Source organism: Neomonachus schauinslandi, chromosome 13 (assembly GCF_002201575.2).
Source record: "Neomonachus schauinslandi chromosome 13, ASM220157v2, whole genome shotgun sequence".
Classification (NCBI taxonomy): domain Eukaryota; kingdom Metazoa; phylum Chordata; class Mammalia; order Carnivora; family Phocidae; genus Neomonachus; species Neomonachus schauinslandi.
The window spans coordinates 93,019,938-93,036,616 of NC_058415.1; the positions used below are offsets into that span (position 1 = coordinate 93,019,938).

A 16,679-nucleotide genomic window follows, 5' to 3' on the forward strand; every position below is an offset into this window, starting at 1 on the left:
CAGAGAGGCGGCCAGCAGGATGAAGCCCCCGGCCCGGTCCGCGAGGACATTCCCCTCTACCAGGTGGTGGCCCGCATGCCACCCCCAGCCCCAGCCCCCCAGCCCTGTCCCTGTCCCCCACTGGCCCCTAGAGCTGGCCTGGGCTCACTGGCCCCGCGCTGCCCCCAGGCCACCACCTGTTCGTGGGGACTGTGCTCACGGACCTGGCCGTGGGCTTCATCCTGCTGGCCGCCTCTCTGCTCCTGCTCTGCACCTGCCTCGTGCTCATCGTCAAGCTGCTCAACTCTGTGCTGCGCGGCCGTGTGGCCCAGGCCGTGCGGAAGGTCATCAACGCTGGTGCGGCCAGATGGGACAGGGGGACATGGGGGGGAGGCCGGGCAGAGGGTGACCCAGTCGCCCCACCCTGCAGACTTCCCCTTCCCGTTCAGCTGGCTCAGCGGCTACCTGGCCATCCTCGTGGGCGCCGGCCTGACCTTCGTGCTGCAGAGCAGCAGTGTCTTCACCGCGGCCATTGTGCCGCTCATGGGTGAGCGTGGGGGACAGGCACAGGGCCCCGGCCACGGGGGCGAGGGCTCAGGCCCCGGTGCTCACGCCTGGCTCCCCCAGGGGTCGGGGTGATCAGCTTGGAGCGGGCATACCCTCTCTTCCTGGGCTCCAACATTGGCACCACCACCACGGCCCTGCTGGCCGCCCTGGCCAGCCCCGCGGACATGCTGCTCAGTGCCCTCCAGGTACCACCCTCCCTCGCCTCTCCCTGGCCCCCAGCCCCTCCCACTCCCACCCCAGGCCTGGGGCTTCCCCCTGGGCTCAGTTCCCTCCTGTCCGGCCCTGCGGCCAGCTTGGCCATGGCCCACGCGCTCCTGGGACCCACCTCTGGCTGCCCGATCAGACCTGAAGCCCCACCTCCTCGAACCTAGGGATCCCGCGGACATCTCTGGGACCCCCAGCCCCACTCTTCCTCCCCGGGGACCAGGTCATTTCAAGGATCCTCTGGTCTTGGGGTGCTGCCTGCTCTTCCTGGCCAAACTCCCTCGAGGAATCCTTGTCCTCCTCCCCCAACCCTGTGCTGCTGTGTTCCTTCAAGGCATCCTGGCCCCGGGGGGCCTCAAGCCCTCGAGTCCACCACCTCTGGGATGCACCGCCCCCCCCGCCATCTAAACCCAACAGGCCCCTACCTGGACAACCTGCCATCTTCCTGCCAAAGCCCCACCTCACCTGCGCTGGGTGCTCCAAGCTGCCCTCGCCCACGGCCACAGTTCTGCCTCCAGGACACCTCCCTCTGGTCCCCTAGCTCTGTGCCCCACACCCAGTCCCATTTAGTCCTGCTACCTCCATCTCTCAGTCACCCTTTCTGTGGCCCGCTGCCCTGGCTTGAGTTTCCCTCCTCCACTGCCTCTGCCTAGGTGCCCAGACAGATGCAGCTCCTGAAAGCCCAGATCTTGCGGGGCTTCTGCCCACAAGCCCTCCCTACCACCCTCCTGCATTTTTGGTTCTGCTCTGTCCACTCAGACCCTCTCAGTGCAGGGCCCTGGTCCACCTCCTCCAGGAAGCCCTCTGGATTGCACCTTCCACACCGACTCCTCAAGACGAGCAGCCCCTGGAGGGGCCTGCACGTGTGGCCCTGCACCTCCTCCCCACAGGAGCCAGGCCAGAGCCCAGGGCTGGGTGGCCAAGCCCACTCGGTGGGGTCACTAGGCATGAGGTGTGGGCAAGCTGAGCCGGCCCAGGGGAGGAGCAGATCCATGTGGTCATTGGTGATGCAGTTACCACACTGGGCTCCCAGCGTTAAGTGTGGTAGGGGGGGGCAGTACTGGAAGAGCACACCCATACCCGGCTGGAATCTGCCCTTCTAGGTGGCCCGTCGTGGCCGACAAGTGGACCTCAAACAGCCTTCAGACTTAGTACCCTTTCTGCCGGGGCGGGGGGAGGGGGTGGGGGTGAGGAGGAGGAAGAAGAGCAGGTGTCCCGGGTGGTCCTGGGTAGCCTCGGGGGACCCGTGTGCCATTGGGCCCAGGCTCCTAACCCCTGCCTGCCCTCTGGACCTCTAGGTGGCCCTCATCCATTTCTTCTTCAACCTGGCCGGCATCCTGCTGTGGTACGTGGTGCCCATCCTGCGGCTGCCCATCCCGTTGGCCAAGCGCTTCGGGGACCTGACGGCCAACTACCGCTGGGTGGCCATTGCCTACTTGCTGCTCAGCTTCCTGCTGTTGCCCCTGGCAGCCTTTGGGCTCTCCCTGGCAGGGAGCACGGTGCTGGCTGCAGTCGGGGGACCCCTGGTGGGGCTGGTGCTCCTCCTCATCCTGATCAATGTCCTGCAGCGACACCGGCCAGCCTGGTTGCCCCACCGTCTGCGGTCCTGGGCCTGGCTCCCACTCTGGCTCCGTTCTCTGGAGCCCTGGGACCGCCTGGTCAGCCGCTGCTGCCCCTGCAGGGTGTGCGGCCCCCCTCTGGCTGCTGCCAAGGAGGATCACTGCTATGAGAACCCTGAGGTCCTGGCCTCCCAGCAGTTGTGAAGGGGGGCACCCCCATTTCACTGGCTCCTGGGTGCCCTGGGGGATCCCAGAAGCAGAAGACTTCTGAGGCACCTGGCTTGCCTTCTTTGCAAATAAAAAAGGCTGAGACCCAGGTGTGAGTGGTCTTCAGTCCCCTGCCTAAGGAGGGCCACTGACCGGGCTCCGAGGCCAGCTGGAAGTGGACAAGCACCAGCTGTCCCCAGTTGACACCCGGGACCCACTGCAAGCCTGAGTGGGTGTGGGCACACAGCTAACCCCAGAGTCCCAGGCTGTAACTCTGTTTCTCTCCTGAGCCTCTGGGGACAGGAGGTGCCAAGTGGCGGCCAGTCTGGAGTGTGGAGATATCCGTCAGAAAGTATCTGTGGCTGGACGTGGCCGGGACCCTTCCCCCTGGGTGAAGGAGGGAGGGGCTGCTGGCTCCCATGCCCCACCACCCGCAGACGGCGCACCCTAGGAGCCAGGTGGTTGGTGCTGGCAGCCCCTCTGGGGGCCAGCCTCATGGGTCCCCCAAGTGCCCAGGGAGCGAGGAGGGGATGAGTGAGGACCAGGAGGCCCCAGGCCCCCCCCCCCCCTGCCGCCCCCCCCCCCCTCAGATGGGAAGGGCGCAGGGCGGTGTCCATGTGAGACACAGGCATAGGGCTGCCATGGGCCCAGCAGAGCAGGCAGTCAGCGCCCTCCCGCCCCCCGTAAACCCACCAGGAAGTAAGTCCTCCCAGCAACCCCTAGTCACCCGCACCCAGAGCCCAAGTCACCACGCTGTGCCAAACCCCTCTGCCGAGAGGCGGGCGAAGGTCAGGTGAGCCTGAGCACCGTCCCTTCCACCTGAGGGTGCGTCCCCCCACGGGGACTCCTGCCCACCCCCTGCCCAGGGCCCGTAAGGCTTGTCTGCCTGCCAGCTGGTAAGGAAACTCCAGGAAGCAGTCTGGGCCTCCCGCCTTCCAGCCCAGGGCTTCCCACAACACACTTCCCCGGAAATACCATGAGGAGAAAACAAAGCTTCTTCAGTAGGATTAAGTCTGTGGCCCAGAACTCACGCACTGAGGGGCACACACCCACAGACCAGAGGTGGAGGTGACCCTGAGCAGGGGTTTGGCTTGCCCCAGGTCTTAGTATGCTGCTGTGGTCAGTCACCTCTTCCTTGTCCAGAGAATGCTGCCCTGATGGAGGGGCACCTCCTCCCCAGCCCTCCAGGTTTGCCCACCCAGGCCCAGTGTGGGGAGAGGAGGCCTGGGGAACCTCGGGGCCAATGCTTGTCCATGGCCCTGTCTTCATTCTCCTCAGAACTCCCAGCCCTCAGTCCCCTCACTCTCCATGTCCCCTGTCCCCCCCCCACAAGCTTCCAAGCCTGGGGTTCGCTGCCCACCAAGGGAGATAGCTACCTGTTTGGGGCTCAGGAGAGCAAGACCCCGGGGCAGGCTCATACATTCCAGCTTGGCCCCCCCAACCCGACTTCTATGCCCTCAGGACGCTCCTGGGGGTGGACATCAGCCTCATGGTCCCTGAGGTGGAGCTGGGCCTGGCCAGTTCCCTGGGGAGATGGGTGGGGAGCGCTCCCTCCCTATGCTGGAGACACAGAGAGGGGAAGAAAGTACTCCATGCACACTTTCCGGGGCGGGTGAGGCCGCCCACAAAGGCTGACTGCGGGTCCTTTGAGGCCGTGAACGACTGTCTGCCTGCTGCCCCTGCCTGGCAGTAACGCACCCTCCCGCTGGGACCATGGCCACGAGTAAACAGAGCCTTCATTTGTGGATGCCGCCAACAGCTGCAGGCCGGGGCGGGAGGGCCAGGTGCCCAGCACTCCCACGGCCCCTGCCCAGGCTTCCCTGCACTTCTGGCCCTTTCTGCCCTGCATCCCTCCTGGCCACAGACCTCCACTGGGCCCAGGCCACTGGGGCTGGCCCACCTCTCCACACTGTGGCAGGAACACCTTAGCCCAGGGTGGGGGTCTGCAGGGCCTCCCCCAACCAGCCCTGTGCAGCAGCAGGCACCGTGTTCCTTGGGCTCACACCCGAGGGCCGCAGGGAGACTTCTGCGGTCTTGTTCTCAGTGTCCATCTCCCTGAGGCCATGGGAGGGTCAAGATGGACAACCTGGTGTCTCGGAGCTCTGGGGCTCACACCTGGGCAGAATGTGGGCATCTCAGGCCACGCGGCTTGGGGTAGGGGGGTGAGCAGAGAAGGCTTTGACAAACACGTCACTGACTCACTAGGGAAAACATCCGAGCTTCTCCCTTTCTCACCTGATCGGTTTGTGGGTTTATGACTGCCGCAGAGCCTGGGCCTTGCCGGCAGCTGCTTGGGCAGCTGACTACTTCGCAGGGCACAGTGAGGAAACCACGATGCCTGTGCCCAAGCCGAGCGGGGAAGGCCTGCGGGCCACAGCAGCTGGGCCCACCTCCCTGCACAGGTATGTGGGGGAGGGCGCGGGCTCTCTAAGGCCCGGCTGCACGGACCGGCGCTCGGACGTGCTGACTCACCGTCCGGGCCAGGACTGCAACCCGGGAGCGGCGCAGCCGCAGACCGCTCTCCAGGGGATGAAATTGCTAATGCCAGCACGCTGCTTGTCCCAACAATCTCACCGACAGATTCCGCTGGGACGTTGCATCCCATCGTATGTTTTAAGACCGCGTGCGTGCCCTAATGCCGCAGTGTGGAGCACTGTGCGGTGTCAGCTGAAGAGCTGCCTTGTTTACAGGGAGAAATAGGCAGCCAGGTATCGCCCCCGGCACCCATGGGCTAAAAAGCTCACTGAGAAAACCAGAATCTAGAGAGGCTCCACGGCCACAGCAAGGGACACGTTCAAGGCAGACCCAGGGGCGTGATTCAGTCGTGTTAAAAGATTATAAAAACATACCGCAAGGGCAATTTTTAAAAGCGATTGATTGAAGGTGCGACCACATGTCATTTAACAGTTTTTCCCGCATAGACTTTCCCCTCCGAACGTCAGGGAAAAGTAAAAGCATCTGTCAGCGCAGGTATGGCCGGGGTAGCAGGGTCAGGGGGCCCGGACGGAGGTCGGGGGCCCGCCCGCGTCTCCACGCAGCTCTGTGCGCTCCTGGGGCCGAGGCACCAGGCGACCGGCGCGGGGCCAGCGCCGTCTCCACAACAAGTGCGCGGCAGCCGGGCAGGCCCCCGCCCTCCCCGGGGGCAGCGGCCCCACGTGCTCCCTCACCTGACCGCCACCGGGGCGGGCGTGCGGAACCCCCGCCCCGCTCCTCCGCGCCGAGACCCCGCGGGGTGGGCCCCACCCCTCGTTTCGTTGCCCTGGGTCCCCGGCAGCCGCCCCGGGGAAGGCGCTCGGCGGGCCGGACGCACGGCGGGCCGGGCCCGCGCGCTCGCCCCCCGGGGCTGCAGTCTCCAGCTCGCGTGCGCGCCCGGCCCGCAAGGGTACAGCTCCGCGCCGCCGCCCCACCTGCATTTCTCCCGGCGCCGACCCCGGGCTGCGCTCCCCCCGCCCCCGGCCCGGCCCGGCCCGGCCCGCTGGCCCTCCCCGGGACGCCCGCCCCGCCCGCGCGCGTCCCCGCGGCACTGCGGCGGTTACCAGGACGCCGGCCCCCGGGCGGTGTGCTCCCCGGAGCCGGCCAATGAGGGGGCAAATCAATCATTTGAAACATCCAATGGACAGAGCACTGCGGCGCGAGGGAGGGGGTTTTGATAGGGAGAGCGGAGGCCGAGGCGGACCAATAAAGAGCGAACGGCCTTGGGGAGGTGGGCGTTAGGCGGCCGGATTGACGGGAAACGCAGCCAATCAAACCAGGATGCTTGCCAGCCTCGTTCTGGCAGCCCAATAGGAGGCTGGCGGGGGCGGGCGCGGCGGGTATATAAGCGTTGGCGGAGCGTCGGTTGTAGCACTCTGCGCGCCCGTTCCTCCGCCCTTGCGTCCGTCCTTCCGCCAGCGCCGCTAGCGCCTCCGTCGCTGCCGCCGCCGCCGCCGCCGCCGCCGCCATGAGGGAGATCGTGCACCTGCAGGCCGGCCAGTGCGGCAACCAGATCGGCGCCAAGGTGAGCAGTGGGGCGCCTGGGGCCCGGCGCGGGTGTCCCGGGCGGACGGGCGGGCGGCAGAAAAGATGGCGGCAGCGGGCGGGTGGGAGGGCGGCCACCCGCATTGCGGCCCGGCACGGGGTCCGGGCCGGGGCGGCGCGGACCTCCGGGGACGGACCTGACCTGGCGGCGGCGGCGGCGGCGGCGGCGGAGGCGGCGGCGTGGGGGGAGGGGAGGGCCGCGCCCATCCGGGGCGGGGCCGGCTCCGGGCCCCGCCGGCGTGACTCAGCCCGAGCCCGGCCCGCCCGGGTCCCTCGCAGTTCTGGGAGGTGATCAGCGACGAGCATGGCATCGATCCTACCGGCACTTACCATGGCGACAGTGACCTGCAGCTGGAGCGGATCAACGTGTACTACAACGAGGCCACCGGTGAGACGCCACGCCCCTTCCCCAACTCCTTCCTGCCTTCCCGCGGCCCTCTCCTCGCTGACGTCCTCTTTCCCCTCCCCCCAACCCGCTCCAGGTGGCAAGTACGTGCCCCGCGCTGTGCTCGTGGACCTGGAGCCGGGCACCATGGACTCCGTGCGCTCGGGACCCTTCGGGCAAATCTTCAGGCCAGACAACTTCGTTTTCGGTGAGCCGCGGCATGGGGGCTGGGCGGCGGCCTGATAGCCAGGACGGCTCAAAGGTCAGGGGGTGCCCAAGGTCACTGCCGGCAGCACCGCAGAGCTGAGGTCCTGACCCGCTCTGCCCTCTGGGCAGAAGCTCGCGCCCTGGGACACCTCCTCTCCATGGAGTCTCTCAATCTCCTAAAGCGGCTTTGGGAGGAGGGCCCAGCTGTCCACCTGCAGGGAAGGAGCTGGCAGATGTAATCTTTCTGCTACAAACGTGGAGTTGGAGGCGGCGGGAGCTGTGTTTGCAGCTCATCTGTCCTTGAGAATTGGCAGGGGCTGCCTGTGGGAGGGCATGGCTTGTTGTTAAGCCATCTTGGCTTGACCCCTAACTTAATTTTTAAACGGGTGGGTTATCGCTTTATCAGTTTGGGAGTCTGTTTGCTGTACCTGTAGGCTGAGCTCTGTGTGTCCTCTCCCACCGCATTATTTGGGCTTTTTGGCATGGGTGACCAGTGGTGACCACGTGCCCAGCAAAGGGTAACTGGCTGCCCTCTTCCAGGTCAGAGCGGAGCTGGGAACAACTGGGCCAAGGGCCACTACACAGAAGGCGCGGAGTTGGTCGACTCGGTGTTGGATGTTGTGAGGAAGGAAGCTGAAAGCTGCGACTGCCTGCAGGGCTTCCAGCTGACCCACTCCCTGGGTGGGGGGACTGGGTCCGGGATGGGTACCCTCCTCATCAGCAAGATCCGGGAGGAGTACCCAGACAGGATCATGAACACATTCAGTGTGGTGCCCTCGCCCAAGGTGTCGGACACGGTGGTGGAGCCCTATAATGCCACCCTCTCGGTCCACCAGCTCGTAGAAAACACAGATGAAACCTATTGCATTGATAACGAGGCCCTCTATGACATCTGCTTCAGAACCCTAAAACTGACCACACCTACCTATGGGGACCTCAACCACCTGGTGTCAGCCACCATGAGTGGGGTCACCACCTGCCTGCGCTTCCCTGGCCAGCTCAACGCTGACCTGCGCAAGCTGGCTGTCAACATGGTCCCCTTCCCCCGCCTGCACTTCTTCATGCCCGGCTTCGCCCCACTGACCAGCCGAGGCAGCCAACAGTACCGGGCCCTGACGGTGCCTGAGCTCACCCAGCAGATGTTCGATGCGAAGAACATGATGGCCGCCTGCGACCCACGCCATGGCCGCTACCTGACTGTGGCCGCAGTGTTCAGGGGCCGCATGTCCATGAAGGAGGTGGACGAGCAGATGCTGAACGTGCAGAACAAGAACAGCAGCTACTTCGTGGAGTGGATCCCCAACAACGTGAAGACGGCCGTGTGTGACATCCCACCCCGGGGGCTAAAAATGTCTGCCACCTTCATCGGCAACAGCACGGCCATCCAGGAGCTGTTCAAGCGCATCTCGGAGCAGTTCACCGCCATGTTCCGGCGCAAGGCCTTCCTCCACTGGTACACGGGCGAGGGCATGGACGAGATGGAGTTCACCGAGGCTGAGAGCAACATGAACGACCTGGTGTCTGAGTACCAGCAGTACCAGGACGCCACGGCCGAGGAGGAGGGCGAGTTTGAGGAGGAGGCCGAGGAGGAGGTGGCCTAGAGCTGTTACCTGGTAAAGCGCGTGGAGCGTGTGAACTCTTTATTTACTCACAACCTGTTCTCTGTGTGCACTTGCTCTCCTTCCTGTCTTGATGTCACATGCTGTACAGACGCCACCATTAAAGCATTTTCATAGTGTCTGGTGTCGCCTTTCCAGTTCCTTCCGATAGGCCTCGCGGCTACTGTTGCCAAACGTCAGCGCATAGTTGTCCTGGGCGGCTACAAGGGGCAGTGCTCAGCTGAGCCCCTGGCGTTGCCACACGCCCAGCTAGGGGTCAGCACGGGCTCTGGGCTGCCCTGGGCGCCTGCCTCCTGCCCGGCCTGGCCACAGTGAACCTCTGGAGGGCCAGTCACCCAACGCCTCCCTACGGTGGCCTGGTCACTGCGCCCTTGTCTAGGAGGTAGGTGAGGGGGACCCACTGGATACGTACATGGTATGAACCCCATGTAGAAAGGTATCAGGCCCTGGCTGTTGTAGATGGTGTTGCTAGGCCAGTGTGTTCTGGGCAGCCTCTCACCCAGGGCACAGATGGGGTTTCTGAAGAGGAACTGTGGAAACAGGCAGGTATTGACGTGTGCTACCCTCCCCAGCTCAGCCAGTAAGCAGTAGGTCATGGTGGGGGCTGGGGTCAGAGAGAGAAGCAGGACTAGGGCACAAAGGGTAAGAGCCCTGCTGTGTCGCCTGGCACAGCGTTTCCCCTAGAACCGCTGTGAAAAGTGGGGCCTGACTCCTTCCAGGGGTCTCCTCTGTCTTACCCGCTCCCCACAGCACTCCGGAGCAGGGAGCCTAGACCCAGTCAGGAGAACAGATGGGTTCCTTCCCGGGCCTCTCAGAAGGGCTGCCCTTCATGGCCCCCTCTAGGGAAGCCCGCTGAGCCTTGGCTGTGCTAGTGGATGCCACCGTGCAGGCCGTGCTGGGCATTTGGGAGCGGGCCCAGGGGTGGCGTCCTCATACCTGGTTCTTGTCAAACTCATTCATAGCCTGTGTGACACCATCGCGGTAATTCACCCCCATCACCCAGGCAAACCGAGGGACAAAGCCAGCATAGCCTACGGGAGGAAGTGGTCAGGGTCTTGCCCCAGGTCCCGTCCACCTTTCCCTGGGCATACCCACCTGCTCCCAGATGTATCAGGGCAGTCTGTTCGGGCTCTTTCCCTTCCCTAAACATTTGTCAATTGCCTGTTGGGGCCAGGGGGCTGTGGGTGGGCAGGAGCTCTGGGAGAAGACGGGTTCTAGGAAACAGTTCTCAGGGCAGGGGCAGGGCTGGGGATAGACCCACGGGCAGTCCTCACTTGCTGTCACTCTCATCCTGTCTGGGCCCCTGGAGCCTTGGAGTGCGTGTGGGGAGTGAGTGTTCTCATACCCACGCCCTGGGCACCCACCTGAGATGGCTTTGCGTTGGATCAGGTTGGGGTGGTCGAGCTGGGGCAGCCTGTGGAACCTGCCCACATCTAGTGTCTCCCGCTGGTGAGCTGGGGGTGGGTATTCATCCCTCCTGCAATGGTACAGCTGGGGTGGGAGAGGAGCAAGTCACTGCCTCAGCCCCCACTTGGGTCTGGCTGGGGTGAGGCTTGGTCCCAGCACCTCTCCCAGTTACCTGGTCCCGCCCAGGGGCCTCGTGGACAGGGCTGGTGCTCTTCCAGCCCTCCTCCCCGTATGCCAGCCGCAGGCCTGGGTGTCCAAAGTCTCTGGAGTCCCCCTTCCTGCCTGGCGGGCACGGGGGGTAGGGAGGGTAGGGCATGAAGCCCCCAGGCAGCAGGACCTGCCTGCATACATTCCCTACCCCCGGCAGCCCCTTCTGGGCGTCCACCTCCTGGGGTGGGAACTGGCCCAGGATCTCAAAGTTCTTGTAGGGCTTCAGACCTGTACAGACAGGGTGGGTATGAGTGACAACAGGCAGGAGGGTGAGCCTGGGGCAGGCAAGGCTGGGGGGCGGGCGGCTCACCCGTGTAGTGGGGGATGTAGGGCTCAGTGAGGTCACGGCAGGGGATCAAAGGTGGCTTGGACTTGCGGAAGTCCTCGATGAACTTGGGCTTGGATATGGGGGACAGCACGGAGCAGGGGCTCTTCTGCACGCTGGGGTCTGTGAGCAGCTGTGCTGTGCTGCGCCCATAGGTGTTCCCCACCTGGTAGCGCAGCTGTGGATAGAATCCGGCATAACTGCAGAGGGAAGAGGAGGAGGCAGGGCCCCTGTGCGCAGGGAGTGGAGCCAGGCCACAGGCAAAGGTACCTGCCCTCACCTGCAGAATGCCAATCCCAGGAGCACCTGCCTTCTGAGGCTCTTGAGGCTTGAATGGGCGGCTCAGGCCAAGCACTGAGAACAGGCCTGGCCCACAGGTGATCTGCACGGTCCTCCTCACCATCAGGTCGCCATCTACCCTCTGCCCAGCCATCCTCAGACATGGAGCTTCAGGATGAGGGAACGGGGAACTCTGCCCCCTTGGAGCATTCACAGGGATGGTGACAGGGTCCGGGCCTGGACCCAGGCACAGCCCAATCTGCACAAGGTGGTCCCGCTGGGGAGGCGTTGCAGGGATTTGGCCTGGACTTTGGCCACCCACGAGGCCAGGACTTGAGAGGCAGGCAAGAGTGCTGCTGGTAGGAGGTGGTTGAGCTGAGTGTCGTTTAGAGAGACAAGGGGAGGTACTGTAGGCCTCCCCGCAGGCCCCAAATGGGGGTAGTGCTGGGGCCCAATGATCACCCAAGCAGTGAGAATGTTTTTTTTGAAAAAACTGCCAAAGTGAATGCAGAATTGCTAGTCTGAGAGAGAAGCAGGACTAGGGCACGAAGGGTAAGAGCCCTGTTCTGTGTCACCTGGCCCAGCGTTTCCCCTAGAACCTCTGTGAAAAGTTGGGCCTGACTCCTTCCAGCCTGCCTTCCTTCCCAGGGATCCGTATGCACGCAGGCACGCACATATACTCCTTAGAGGGCTCGCTTTTAGTTTTTACGTCAGGGGTACCTAGTGAGGCAGCCTGGCGTCCCTGCCAATCAGCCTACTCTGGAGGCTTATGTCTTTAAGACACGCAGCCCTCTATGGGGCATCCAGGGTTTACTTAGCCAGCCTCGGCCAGCTCTTGGGCTGTCTGTCCCTGGTGTCCTGCTCTTCACAGGCATGTTGACCATCTGGTGGGGCTCTCAGCACAGGCCAAGCAGGGAGTGCTCCTGCCCTAAGCCTCTCCGGGGCCCTCAGGCCTCACCCCCACTCCCCGGAGACCAGCTCTGGTGCTCTCTTCACAGGTGGCCTTGAGCCCTTAGGCCCAGCCCCACTCCCCCATCCTTCGCCCAGCCCAGCCTCCTCCAGGGCTCCAGCACTTACCCAGGGATATAGTGAGGTTCTGGCGTGAAGAGGTTGTGTTTCTGAGTAGCTGTCATCTGGCCTCAACAGCGCCTTTGGCGGCCCCAGCCCCTTCCAGCGTCTGCCTCCCTTCCCTCAGAGGAGTCCCTGTTGCCTGGAAACCATTGTGAAGGGGCCTGCCATTGTTGGGCCCTTCCTGGCCCAGGACCCCTCCTTAACCCTGTGAGTGCTCCCATGTTACAGGTGGAACTCTAGGCCCAGACAGGAAACAGGCTAGGAGTGTCAGCCTGAGGGCCTCAGAGCCCCGGGAATCGGGTCGGCCATGTTGGCCCTGCCAGACTTGCTGCCCCCAGTGGCCAACTGAAAAGTAGCTTTCCCACAAAGCCCCCTCCTCAGACCAGAGGCCCTGGAAACTTCTTGGGCATTGTGGGAGGCCTCCTCGGGGAGGTGTCCGAGCTTCAGGGCTGTTGGGACTCTGTCCTGGAGAGTCTTTCCCCTGGAACTGGGCACTAGTTGCCATTTTAAATAATCCCTGATTTTTTTTGTATAGGAATGACTTCCTAACTATAAAAGCAAAGGAAAGTATCAAAGGAAAAGATGAGCAGATTCTAGTACATGTCAAACACACACACACACACACACACACACACACACACACAAATACTAAAAGGCTGGGCGCCTGGGTGGCTGAGTCGGTTAAGCAACTGCCTTCGGCTCAGGTCATGATCCTGGAGTCCCTGGATCGAGTCCCGCATCGGGCTCCCTGCTCGGCGGGGAGTCTGCTTCTCCCTCTGACCCTCCCCCCTCTCGTGTGCTCTCTCTCTCATTCTCTCTCTCTCAAATAAATAAATAAAATCTTTAAAAAAAAAATACTAAAAGGCAAACTACAAGCTGGGGGGGAAAAGATTGCAACAAGTGTTATGAAGAGATATACTATCTCTATACTGTGTAAAAACTTCACAAAAACAAGAAAAAATAGCACTATGGCAGGAAAATGTAATGTGAACATCTCAAGAAGAGAACCCACAGTCAGGGGACACACGGACACAAGGTTGAACCTCATGGAGGTGGTCGATGCTGGCCCAGCAAGGCCACAGGCGCGGTCTGGAAAGCAGTTGGGGGACACCGGACATTACCTACTTGGACGGGCCGCTTCTGTTCACAGGAACCGATCTGAAGGAAATGACGGACATCTAGCTGAGGACATCCGTGGGATGTCAGCCATCATAGTAGTATTTGATACAGGGAGAAATTGGGACTATCTCAAATGTCCAGTGACGGGGGCTTGGTTACGAAAGCTGCACCTGCAGAACACCATGCAACAAGGGAGGGGCCCAGAGCACAGGCCAAGAGCCCCTCACCCTAATGAAACAGGTGTTTCCTGAAGCAGGTTTCTATCTGTCGCTCCTTCCATCCATCCAGAGCGCCTCCCGAGGCCAGGCAGGGTCAGTGCTGGATGGGAGAGATCTGCAGAGAAAGAGACTTGGTCGGGGTGGGGTAGGCGTAGGCCTGGAGGATGAGCTGTTCTTGACTGGGCCCTGCTTGCATGGATTAGGTCAAGACCAGGGCTAGGGCTGGCAGGCTGGTTGGTTGCAAAGGGCACAGCAAGGGCCCTGGTGCCCAAGCAGGCTCTCCCTCATTTGGGCTCATTATTCCTTCACACTTCAGCCTGGGCAGCCCCATTGGTCTGTGACACCTTATAGCCTCTGTGCAGCTAAGCAGAAGACGAGCCCCCATACCTCAGCCCTGCCTGGGCCACCAGGCAGCTCCAGTCCCCAGACTGCCTCTGTGGTCAGCATGGTCCACCCAGACCCACTTTCCATTGCTTTGCTTTTCTGAGGGCTGGGTTTCCAGCAGGAGCTCCTCCTCCAGGGAGTTTCCCCGGATCCCTCCACCCTCCCCCTTCATTCTGGATGGCCCAGTACAGCTGGGCAACCCATAGCAGCTGCTCTTCTCATCCCTGTGCAGAGGCCCCAGTCCTCCCAGAAGCCCTGCTAGGGTGGACCCTGGCCATCCAAGAGACCCCAGATCCTAGGAGAGGAGAGGGGTTGGGATAAGGAAGGGGAGAAGAGAGGAAAGGAGGCCAAGCCAGAAGTCGCTGGGGCAGGCTAGGGGTCCTCCTGGCCCAGGCTGACGCCAGAGTGACCCACCTGGCCGGCCAGGGGAGGGGTCTCTGAGGGGCCCCTCCTCAGAGGGCTGGACAATGCTCCTTCCCCAGGGAGTCCCTGGCAACTGAGGCAGGGGGTGTCCATGGCTGGCTAATGAGGTCACAGAGCTCCGAGGTGTCCCTGGGGAAGGGAGCCAGATACGTTGACAATGAATTTTGACCAGAAAACTGTGAAATTCCTGGCGAATTTTTACATCAATGGAGGCCAACACTGGACCCATGGCTCCCTGAGGCAGGGGCCACTTGTGCCAGCCCAGTAACTTCTCAGGGAGCTGGGTGCGCTGGGGGAACAGCCCAGATGGGGTGGCCACTGGGCTGGGTGGACAACGCTCCCCCCTCTCCCTCGTAGGCCCCAGGCTAGTGTGTTCTTGTGGGGCCCCCAGCCAGAGACCGCCTGGGAGGAGACGCGGCCCCCAGGAGTGCAGGAGTTCCAGGCTGGCCTCAGGATGCAAACGGGCTCCCTCCAGGAGCGCCCCCCTATCTGCACCCAGAACCTGAGGGAGCTGTGTGAGTAAGGGTCCTGGCTGCCCCCACCTCGGTCTGGTTTGGAGAGGCGGGCAGGGGTGGGAGGCGTCTGCTGAGTCCCCAAACCAGAGCTTGCTTCCGGCCAGGGCTGGAACGACGCCCACCCATCGTGACCGACCTGCAGGTCCCCGGCCCCGCCAAGTACCCGGTGCCGGATGCTTCAGTGCGCGAGTCCTCCCCACATCCCCACTTCAGCATCGGCCGCAGGTTCCCCACCCGCGGTGCGTGCCCCCTCCCTGAGCCCCGCCCCCTGCCCTGGGAGTGCGGCTCCGGCCACCAGCCTTCCTTCCCTCCCCAACCACGCTGCTGCTACTGCAGACGGCGGTGGCCGCAGGGCGTGGCAGACCTTGTGGTTCCAAAGCGAAAGCCCCTTCACGCAGAAGGCCGACTTTAACCAAGAGCAAAAGGTGGAGGGCCCGCCTAGCTAGTCCTGCGGAGGCGGGCTGGAGGAGGGGGCCGGGGAGGGGCGGGGCCCGTGGGGGTGCGGGCTGGAGGAGGGGGCCGGGGAGGGGCGGGGCCCGTGGGGGGGGCGGGCTGGAGGAGGGGGCCGGGGAGAGGCAGGGCCCGTGGGGGGTGCGGGCTGGAGGAGGGGGCCGGGGAGAGGCGGAGCCCGTGGGGGTGCGGGCTGGAGGAGGGGGCCAGGGAGGGCGGGCTGGAGGAGGGGCCCGATGGGGGCGGGGCCTGTCGGGGCCGGGCTGGAGGCGGGGCCGGGGCGGAGCCTGAGAGGGCGGGAGGGGCCTGCAGCAGCCTCTTTCCCTGTAGTGGCCATCGCCCGCGGACTATCAGCCACTCAGCCGGCCTGCCTTCCGGGCCTCCAGCTTTGGGGGCCGCCGCCCCGCCTCCAAGACACTTGAGGCCCCCGCCCGCCCGGGGCTGCCGCGGGCCGGGGGTGCGGGTTACCGTACCCAGCCCCAGCTTCAGGCCCCTCCGCAGGCCCCGGGGGGCGAGAAGCTCCCCAGCCCCAACACCTACGACATCTTGCCTGGGTGCCGCCTGCAGAGCCCCCGCCCGCCCACCTTCTCCATGAGCCGCTCCCCTGCGTTCGCCTCCTGGGTCAGCTCCTGTAAGGAGAGCTCTGAGAGAGGAGGCCAGGCCGCGCGCAGGGGTGGGGACTCAGCCTGGGGGGAGCTGGGCGCTGTGCGGCAGCTGGCGCTGTAGCCTAGATGGGGCTCCCCCCTTCTCCCTGCAGCCCGCAGTCCCGGCCCAGCTGCCTACTACGTGGAGGACTGCTATAACTCACGCTTCCCCTCGGCACCTGGAGTAGTGATCCAGGGTGTCCGGAGACCCAAGCGCCATGACACGGGACCCTTCTGCACCCTGTAGTGCCTCTTCCACAGCCGGCCACCCGGTTATCCATGGAACCCTGGTCTCCCTGGGGGCCTCCCAGTGGAACTAAGGGCCTCCAACTCGGCCTTCTGACTCTCTGCGTGCCTCTGATCCACACTCCTGGCCGGCCAACCCCTCTGTGAGCCGTGGACATCAAGGAGGGCCCAGCCTGAAGCCCACCCGCCCCCCACCCTTGCCATACAGAGATGCTGTCGGTTCTCCCCAACTCTGTTGTGTGCCTGACTGGTGAGCTGTCCCTCAGATGTGGCCTGCCGCCCACCTGTCATGTTTGGCTTTCCTTGGCCAGGGGTCTCCCTCTGCTTCCCCTTTGGTGCCCTCTTCTCTAGGGTGGGTGGGGTAGCAGCCTGGGACCTCTGGCTGGGGACATGATGGGAGGGGGCCCTGTGGGCAATACAGGACACCCCCACCTAGTTGTGCTACCCAGGGGAGTGGTCAAGCTGCCAGTCTACCCGAGGGTCAGCTGCCCTCTTGAGGTGAGGTCAGCCTGCCCAGCCACCAGGGAGGGCCCAGAGGACCAGCTGGTCAGGGCCTGGCCCCACTTCTTTGGCTCCTGCCCAAAGACCCTGTGAACTTGCCCAGCGCCATGCAGGCCATGCCACAGCCAACAGACTTCCTGGGC

General features: G+C 63.7%; 4 protein-coding genes across 8 annotated transcripts; 3 read left to right on the forward strand and 1 right to left on the reverse strand.

The window, feature by feature from the left end:
- Positions 1-19: 19 nt before the first annotated feature.
- On the forward strand, positions 20-2,556 carry SLC34A3 (solute carrier family 34 member 3). The gene is made up of 5 exons (XM_044920449.1): positions 20-40; positions 132-336; positions 410-526; positions 607-731; positions 2,049-2,556. Exons 1-5 carry the CDS (start codon positions 20-22, stop codon positions 2,511-2,513), a joined length of 933 nt encoding a protein of 310 aa, XP_044776384.1. The 3' UTR covers positions 2,514-2,556.
- Positions 2,557-6,350: 3,794 nt separating this feature from the next.
- Positions 6,351-8,863, forward strand: TUBB4B (tubulin beta 4B class IVb). Of its 5 annotated transcripts, XM_044920479.1 has the most exons (5): positions 6,351-6,513; positions 6,813-6,921; positions 7,016-7,126; positions 7,666-7,757; positions 8,364-8,863. In XM_044920479.1, exons 1-5 carry the CDS (start codon positions 6,457-6,459, stop codon positions 8,724-8,726), a joined length of 732 nt encoding a protein of 243 aa, XP_044776414.1. In that variant the 5' UTR covers positions 6,351-6,456; the 3' UTR covers positions 8,727-8,863. The 5 variants fall into 5 exon arrangements, with proteins under 5 accessions (XP_044776414.1, XP_044776411.1, XP_021546680.1 ...); XM_044920476.1 differs by having other exon boundaries at positions 6,813-6,927; positions 7,013-7,126; positions 7,666-8,863; XM_021691005.1 differs by having other exon boundaries at positions 7,666-8,863.
- Positions 8,856-12,098, reverse strand: FAM166A (family with sequence similarity 166 member A). Its single transcript, XM_021691006.1, has 7 exons — positions 12,043-12,098; positions 10,672-10,886; positions 10,324-10,589; positions 10,109-10,235; positions 9,681-9,775; positions 9,157-9,274; positions 8,856-8,944 (listed from the first exon to the last, which is right to left on the reverse strand). The coding sequence occupies exons 1-7, from the start codon at positions 12,096-12,098 to the stop codon at positions 8,856-8,858; spliced, it is 966 nt and encodes a 321-aa protein (XP_021546681.1).
- Positions 12,099-14,337: 2,239 nt separating this feature from the next.
- Positions 14,338-16,036, forward strand: STPG3 (sperm-tail PG-rich repeat containing 3). The gene is made up of 6 exons (XM_021691078.1): positions 14,338-14,444; positions 14,538-14,695; positions 14,800-14,934; positions 15,032-15,120; positions 15,476-15,776; positions 15,903-16,036. The coding sequence occupies exons 1-6, from the start codon at positions 14,338-14,340 to the stop codon at positions 16,034-16,036; spliced, it is 924 nt and encodes a 307-aa protein (XP_021546753.1).
- Positions 16,037-16,679: the final 643 nt, after the last annotated feature.

Coding starts and splice junctions, on each gene's coding strand:
- SLC34A3 (XM_044920449.1), top strand. CDS start 20: ATGAAGCCCCCGGCCCGGTCC. Junction 41..131: donor TGAAGCCCCCGGCCCGGTCC/GCGAGGACATTC, acceptor ACTGGCCCCTAG/AGCTGGCCTGGGCTCACTGG. Junction 732..2,048: donor TGCTGCTCAGTGCCCTCCAG/GTACCACCCTCC, acceptor CTGGACCTCTAG/GTGGCCCTCATCCATTTCTT.
- TUBB4B (XM_044920476.1), top strand. CDS start 6,457: ATGAGGGAGATCGTGCACCTGCAGGCCGGCCAGTGCGGCAACCAGATC. Junction 6,514..6,812: donor GCAACCAGATCGGCGCCAAG/GTGAGCAGTGGG, acceptor GGTCCCTCGCAG/TTCTGGGAGGTGATCAGCGA. Junction 7,127..7,665: donor GCCAGACAACTTCGTTTTCG/GTGAGCCGCGGC, acceptor GCCCTCTTCCAG/GTCAGAGCGGAGCTGGGAAC.
- FAM166A (XM_021691006.1), bottom strand. CDS start 12,098: ATGACAGCTACTCAGAAACACAACCTCTTCACGCCAGAACCTCACTAT. Junction 10,887..12,042: donor GAACCTCACTATATCCCTGG/GTAAGTGCTGGA, acceptor TTCCCTCTGCAG/TTATGCCGGATTCTATCCAC. Junction 10,236..10,323: donor AGGCCCCTGGGCGGGACCAG/GTAACTGGGAGA, acceptor CTCCCACCCCAG/CTGTACCATTGCAGGAGGGA.
- STPG3 (XM_021691078.1), top strand. CDS start 14,338: ATGAATTTTGACCAGAAAACTGTGAAATTCCTGGCGAATTTTTACATC. Junction 14,696..14,799: donor CCAGAACCTGAGGGAGCTGT/GTGAGTAAGGGT, acceptor GCTTCCGGCCAG/GGCTGGAACGACGCCCACCC. Junction 15,121..15,475: donor ACTTTAACCAAGAGCAAAAG/GTGGAGGGCCCG, acceptor CTTTCCCTGTAG/TGGCCATCGCCCGCGGACTA.